Here is a 7233-nt window from a genome sequence, read left to right as displayed (position 1 = left end):
TTTTTTTTGTTTTACAATAAAAAGTGACATCATTAATAACATTTTGTTTGATGGATATTTATATTCCTTATTGCTCTCTTTATTGTTTAATTTTAGATTTTTCCAAATATCTTTTGGGGTTTCTATCTTTTACTTCGTTCTGTTTATCTTTATCCCTAATCATAGTTTGAGAAACTTTCGAATGTCTTGTTCTAATTGGAAGGGGTACCGCTTTTTGTTGCTCTTGCTCTGATTGTTGTGTTTGGCTTAATGATGATGATGACGATAACGATGATTGTGATGACTGCGATGGTGGGGATGCTGCTGTTGCTGCTGTTGCTGCTGCTGATGATGATGATGGTGATGATGATAATGATGATGATGATATTGGTTCATGTGCTGGTGTTTGTGTTGCCTCCTGTTCTGATGTTACTCCTGCTGTTGGTGCAGATGTTGGTTTAGGTAAAGATGATGGCTGCGCAATAGAGGCATCCGTTTCATTTTCGTTCCCAACGTCTGTTTCAAACTGCTCATTTCCCTCCTTCTTTTCCTCGATCTTCCTCATTTCCTTGTTCAATTGTCCAAACACGTTCTGGAAATGAAAGTGCACTTTCTCGGCTGCTTTTATGTTCTCGTCGATCTTGTCTTGAATCCATTCGTCAACCGTGCTCTCAGAATATAGTTTCGATAAAGTCACTGCTGATTCTGTCTTGAGCTCTTGATAAAGGTTAATACAGCTGGAGAAAAACATTGACAATCTTTAATGCAAGTTCTTCTATAGTCGTATGTAATTGTAAGTGGCTAGGGAATCAAAGTTGGCTACTGTGTTAGTACACTCGTCTCTCAGCTCTGAGGTCTCAGGTTTGATTCCTGGACTTGGTATCACATGTGAGTAAGGTCTCTTCCTTGATTCCAGAAATTTTCTCCAATTTTTTTCCTTTCGTGAAACCTAACATGCTAAACTCCAATTCCTTCTTGGGATTTAGTCGTGCTCTGACTTTGACTTGCCTAGAAGTCGTCGTGAGTTATAGCTGTGCCCTGACTTGAATCAGCCCAGAAGTTTTTTTAGGGTTCCAAAAAAAATTAAGATTAAAATTGAGGAGAATTTTCTAGTAACCATACACCAAATACAACTATGGCGACTAATTTAAATCACTATTGTTCTAGATTGACTATCCTCCTTTTCACGAAGAAACATAAGAGATTTTTCACATGCATGAGGGGCTAGTCAATCCAAAACAATAGTATTTCGAATAGTCCTCTTCACAGTTCCCGGCGCCATCTTGAAGAAATAGAAAACGCGCGCGCGTGCTGTGTGCTGTCATAAAGCACGCGGAGGTTGGCAGAACACGAGAGAAGTGTTAGGAAAAGCACGACGCGTAGCGGAATGCTTCTGGACACTTATCGAGTGTTCTGCCAATCCCCAAGTGCGTTATGACTGCACACAGCACAGCAAGCAAGTTTTTTTTTCTTTTATAAAATACAAATTACAATAATAGATAGGAATGACGCAACGGAAAGTGCGCGCGCGTGCAATGTGCTCTCATAAAGCACGCGCTCCAAACTAATCAGAACGCGACATTCATTACAGTTATTTTATAATGAAAGTTAGCCGTGCCTTTGCATGGAAGCGAGACGAACGGTGAGCTTGCATTGATAGAGGCATGTGAATGATTGCTCAAGGTGTTAAAAACGGGTCTATATCATTGCAAGCTCACCGTTCGTTTCGCTTCGATGCAAAGGCACTGCTACCTTTCAAGATGGCGCAGGGAACTGAACTATAACTTGAATTGTAATTTTGGTGTATTAAGATGTATTACTATTACTTAAATCTTTGCGTGATCCTAAAAGATTTGAGAAACATTAAGCCAAAATGAAAAGGTAAGTTATATCTACCTGGAAGAGATAGAGTTCCCGAACTTGATACGAAAAAAACTGAGTTCTTTGGCTTTCAACTGTCGAGGCAGACTCCATGAATTCTTCCTGTAATCAAAAACACACTTGTTTATTGCAAGTACGATATATAACAGGAAACAAGGAAAACATCTTGAATCTTGTATTATCTGTATCGTGATCTGATGCATAGCTGCATAACTGCATAACTGCATAGCTGCATAGCTGCATAGCTGCATAGCTGCATAGCTGCATAGCTGCATAGCTGCATAGCTGCATAGCTGCATAGCTGCATAGCTGCATAGCTGCATAGCTGCATAGCTGCATAGCTGCATAGCTGCATAGCTGCATAGCTGCATAGCTGCATAGCTGCATAGCTGCATAGCTGCATAGCTGCATAGCTGCATAGCTGCATAGCTGCATAGCTGCATAGCTGCACAACATAGCTTCAGATTGTTACTCACGTGTCAATAGCAAGTTCCAGTTTATGATGAGCCATGCTAAGCTTGCAAACCAACTTGTAAACTTCATGACCAGGAAACGTCGCTTCACAGTCTGAAAGGCTACAGTGTAATAATATCATAATAAGAACCAGGTTCTTTTTTACATAACTTTGAAAACAAGAGGTATTAGTTTTAATTAATTTTTCCAAATTTTTCCCCCTGATTTTTGCTTACTCCTTGGCGTATTCTTGGTCAATGTTGATCGTCTTTTGAAATCCAAGGCCTTTTGAGATCTGTGTCAACAGGGGGATGTCCATATATCCTACAAAGTATTTTTAAAAAGTAGTTTTACTAAGTTTCACTCCCGTCTACAATTTATCCTCTGGGTCTATTATTTCCCCCTCACAATGCCCCTTTTCTTGTATCCCCCTATACAGTCTAGTTTTGTAGTTATTAATGCTTATATTTTCTAGGGAAATGTCATTTTACCTTGATTGACAGCTGTCAAACAAATAGCCAATGAAGGAATGGATGCTGGGAGTAGCTCGCAGAGTGTTCCAAAATGGTCGTATCTATATGAATGTTTAATGAATTTATGTCACATATAATGGCCATATCGCTATCGTTTAGTCAACGGGTTAACAAACGATTGAAACTGTACTCTTTTCACTTCAACGCTATGGCTCTCTCATGATTACCCTCAGGGACTCTCGGGATTCCCGCAACAAGCATTGAGTTACCCATACCTACTCCAGCCTGTCAGTGCTATCCCCATAACAAGAGATTGTTTCTCGAGTTCTACAGGGACCCTCGGGATTCCCGCAACAAGCATTGAGTTATACATACCTACTACAGCCTGTCAGTGATATCCCCATAACAAGAGATTGTTTCTCGAGATCTTCAGGGACCCTCGGGATTCCCGCAACGAGAATTGAGTTACCCATACCTACTCCAACCTATTAGTGCTATCCCCATAACAAGGGATTGTTTCTCGAGTTCTACAGGGACCCTCGGGACTCCCGCAACAAGCATTGAGTTATGCATGCCTACTCCAGCCTGTTAGTGCTATCCCCATGACCTGAGTCGTGCTTGGCAGCATTGTAAGCGATTTGACAAACTCGAGATTGTTTTGAAGTCGAAGATTGATGCGAACAAAGTCTGCGTTAGATCTGTAAGCACCTTAAAATGAAGGAACAAAAAGATAAGCGAATAAAAGTTAGCTTTTTCGGAAGTCTAAAATAGACTGGAGTACGATAATAAATAGGGTTTAGCCGGTGCTGGAATTGGCGCTCAATCCAAAATGTCGGAGATTTCAATTCGTTTGCGTCCCCTGTTCAGTCCCACAATGCTATGCGGCACCAAAAAAAGACGCACCATTTGAATGACTATTTGAATAAATGACCGACCGATAAAATGCCTGACTTGCTTGCTGGTAGCTATCAATAGACGTCACTTCCGGTAATAGCTTCGAGTTTAATACCTTGTAGAATCTTGGAGGTTGTTTTGATCTCTTGTTTTCTGGTTTGATGTCGTAGAAATAGTAAAATGCTATAGTTTGAAGACTTATTTTGACATGTTTTGACTTAACATTCGCTAGTTGCCCCTCAGTCAACCGCTTGTTTGCCCCCCAGTCAGCTCCAAAAAGGTCACGTGATTGATAGTAAGCAATTAGGTCTCTTTACCTAGGGCTAATGTTTTCCCATTCAGTCCACATGTCATTCTCTATAGTACCATTTCTTTGTTTAACGGTTGCGCACGAGAAGACACATGAATAATATGGATACAAATCAGACAAAGAATCGTATTCTCAAGAGAATGACACGTGTCTAAAATGAAGTGGAAAATGTCCCAAGGTAAAGAATTTATTATCCAAGGACTATCGCAGCAATATTGGTATTTGTCTTATTCGAATTTCGTTTTACCTTTGAAAGCACTTGCCATCCAAACTCGAGGAAACGCAGCTCCATATTTTGCCCACATTTCTAGAGAGAAATATTAATAACAAATAAAATATCCTTTCTATCATAAAATCCTACGATAAACCTGAGCTATCAATCAATTTCAAACATGGATGTTGTGATGATGATGATGACTATGATGATGATTAGGTACCTTGGGGGAGAATATCAAACAGTGGGCTTCTGTAACCCCACAACATTGGTTCCACTAACTGGCTGACTGCTAAAAGAAATAAAGAAATGGCTGAAATTAAATGGATGGCCATGCATGGATGCATGGATGCATGGATGCATGGATGCATGGATGCATGGATGCATGGATGCATGGATGCATGGATGCAAGGATGCATGGATGCATGGATGCATGGATGCATGGATGCATGGATGCATGGATGCATGGATGCATGGATGCATGGATGCATGGATGCATGGATGCATGGATGCATGGATGCATGGATGCATGGATGCATGGATGCATGGATGCATGGATGCATGGATGCATGGATGCATGGATGCATGGATGCATGGATGCATGGATGCATGGATGCATGGATGCATGGATGCATGGATGCATGGATGCATGGATGCATGGATGCATGGATGATGATGCATGGATGCATGGATGCATGGATGCATGTATACAAACATCTTACATTGCAGTTGCTGTATAGTCCATTCCCTCATCATATCATCCCACATGATAGCCGTTCTTTTCTTGTCCCTGACGTACGTCAACACGGGTACCATATGCCTCAGGAAGACATCCGCCTCCGAAAAATTAGAATTCTTGCACTTCTCGCATGTTTTCAAATTCCACACCTGAGTAAAAGTTTAAGAAAAAGAGAAAGAGTATTAATCAAATCCAACTAGTTGTTTATAAATCATCAAGTCTACGTTCTGATTCATTGGATGAGCTACTACTAGGCTAAAAGTCATATCCTACGAATAGCAAAAAGGTGCTGGCTTTAATTTGTAAACCAAAACATTAAATTTAACTTTAATTCAAGACTTGTTTATTGCATCTATATGTTTGACCAACAAGTTGGACCAACAAGTACTCCTATCTCTTTACTTGCCTATGAGTCAATAGAGGTTTTGCAGCACCACTTGACGGCAGCCATGTTAGATGGCAGGAACAATACATTCTTTTTACAAAAGAAAGAATTAGATTCCCAAGAGCAAAGGGATTTTATTGTTATGACATCTAACCACAGGCAGCCCAAGCAGTATTATGGGATGGGTACGTGATGGCGCAAAACCTCTATAGCTCATTCGGGCTTGAGGAATAATTTCTAAATACTTTTTTTAAAGTTGTGAAAATTAAAAGTTACCCTTTATATCAAAGCCCCATGTAGAACATGTTAGCGAACATACAAGAAAGAAATAAACAACACGTCGTTTGGTGCATGACTCATTCATTTATTTTACAGCAACTATCATTTATTCACGTCCGGAGTACCTTAGTTGTTATAGTTAACTCTATGGTTTTATTCTCTTTCTTTCTTCCTTTGGTATTCTTCTCTAACAGCATTTTCAAGCATAGACAGCAGAGACGGAGAGGGGTATGGGGAGATCCCCCCTTTAAGAAGTTTAAGAGAGTTCATCCCCCTCCCTCCCCCCCCCCCCCCCAAGAAGTTTGAGAGGGTACATCACCCCCCTCCCTCCATCCTCACCACCATCACACACACACACACACATTTTTAGAGTGCTTTCAAATTCCCCTATTACATTTTGCTTGTTTGGTTACTTCCACCCCCTCACATTTTCGAATTGCGTTCCGCCACCACTGCCATGATCAACTAGTTTACTCTTACCTCGTCTCCCCCCACGTGCAGCCATTGAGCACTTGGATGCAAATTCAATATCTGGTCAATCATCTTCTTGATAAGAGGCAATGAACCTAAAAAGGGACAAATGGTGAATACGGTCAGTGAAGACGTATTGTAAAGTTATGGTCAATACCAACGTGGTAGTGATGATGCTAACCAAGAATAGAGGCATGGCAGCCATGTTGGTGTAAATAACAAGAGAAGATAACGAGAAATCTTTGGTTAACGGTGCACCAACATGACGGGGATGATGTCACATGCTAACCAAGAATAGAGGCATGGCACCCATATTGCTGTACATAACAAGAGAAGCTAACGAGAAATCTTTGGTTAACGGTACACCAACATGGCGGTGATGATGTCTCGTGTAACCAAGAATAGAGGCATGGCAGCCATATTGGCGTACATAAACGAATTGGCGAATAGGTATACCTTTATTGCTTGGACAAAGTGAGTTCGTATATGGCTTCGTTTCCCGAAGATGAGCAAATTCGTCGTGTTTTAACACAAACTAAGAAGTAAATGAATTACTTTATTTGTGAATTTTTCTGCATTACGCCTTACGCGTTGAATTCTATGGGTTTAGAAATGCTGTGCCTCCAATCCCCCACATCCCCCTCTCTTGACCCCTATAAGCCCAATGCCCCCTCAAGCACAATTCCATTCCGATCTGTTTCAAAGCTTCGTCTCACCAACAAGAAAATTAGAAATGATCAGGGAAATATCTTGTATATTCTTTCGATCGGTACGGACATACGGTGCAACATTGCATGCAACATTGCACGCAACAGGACTGTTGCACCGTGTGTCTACCCCAAACCTGTTGTACGCAACGTTGCATGCAACAAATCTGATGTTGAATCGCGCTCTACTCTTGCAGCATTACGTGCAACAAATTTCATCATGTGAACATGGCTGCAACATTGCGTGCAACATTTTAAAATTTCCAGCCAATCAGCTTGCACCTAATTTATAACTGCTGACCAAATATCTTAGCATAGCAGGCTGACACACACGATGTTGCGATGCAATGTGTGTCACCCCGATTCAGATTTGTTGCTTGCAATGTTACCGTATGTCCGCACCTTAAGAAAGTATACACTCATTGATCCCTACCATCGATCCCCTCCC

General features: G+C 41.0%; 2 protein-coding genes across 2 annotated transcripts in view; both read right to left on the bottom strand.

The window, feature by feature from the left end:
* LOC148912811 (uncharacterized) lies at positions 1 to 2884 on the bottom strand. The gene is made up of 5 exons (XM_089027040.1): positions 2805 to 2884; positions 2550 to 2637; positions 2337 to 2435; positions 1876 to 1962; positions 1 to 716 (listed from the first exon to the last, which is right to left on the bottom strand). The coding sequence occupies exons 2-5, from the start codon at positions 2630 to 2632 to the stop codon at positions 80 to 82; spliced, it is 906 nt and encodes a 301-aa protein (XP_088883166.1). The 5' UTR covers positions 2633 to 2637; positions 2805 to 2884; the 3' UTR covers positions 1 to 79.
* Positions 2885 to 3351: 467 nt separating this feature from the next.
* LOC116301559 (hexosaminidase D) overlaps positions 3352 to 7233 on the bottom strand; it is a 12421-nt gene continuing 8539 nt past the window's right edge. Inside the window, exons 7-12 of the mRNA XM_089027039.1 lie at positions 6535 to 6613; positions 6088 to 6173; positions 4927 to 5092; positions 4428 to 4496; positions 4238 to 4297; positions 3352 to 3494 (exon numbers count right to left, since the gene is read on the bottom strand). Coding sequence (XP_088883165.1) covers positions 3352 to 3494; positions 4238 to 4297; positions 4428 to 4496; positions 4927 to 5092; positions 6088 to 6173; positions 6535 to 6613 — 603 coding nt within the window. The remainder of the gene's footprint in view (positions 3495 to 4237; positions 4298 to 4427; positions 4497 to 4926; positions 5093 to 6087; positions 6174 to 6534; positions 6614 to 7233) is intronic.

Source organism: Actinia tenebrosa, unplaced genomic scaffold (assembly GCF_029948245.1).
Source record: "Actinia tenebrosa isolate PJP-AT-01 unplaced genomic scaffold, QUT_ActTen_1.0 PGA_scaffold10__47_contigs__length_13832649, whole genome shotgun sequence".
Lineage (NCBI taxonomy): Eukaryota > Metazoa > Cnidaria > Anthozoa > Actiniaria > Actiniidae > Actinia > Actinia tenebrosa.
The sequence above is the reverse complement of the archived record's forward strand: the minus strand, read 5'-3'. Positions and strand labels throughout refer to the sequence as shown.

Bases quoted from the DNA above. Each gene is read 5' to 3' on its own strand.
- LOC148912811 (XM_089027040.1), bottom strand. From the start codon at position 2,632: ATGGACATCCCCCTGTTGACACAGATCTCAAAAGGCCTTGGATTTCAA. The intron at 2,436-2,549 runs GTAAGCAAAAAT...ATTACACTGTAG, and splicing joins GACCAAGAATACGCCAAGGA to CCTTTCAGACTGTGAAGCGA. The intron at 717-1,875 runs GTAGATATAACT...GTTTTTCTCCAG, and splicing joins GGGAACTCTATCTCTTCCAG to CTGTATTAACCTTTATCAAG.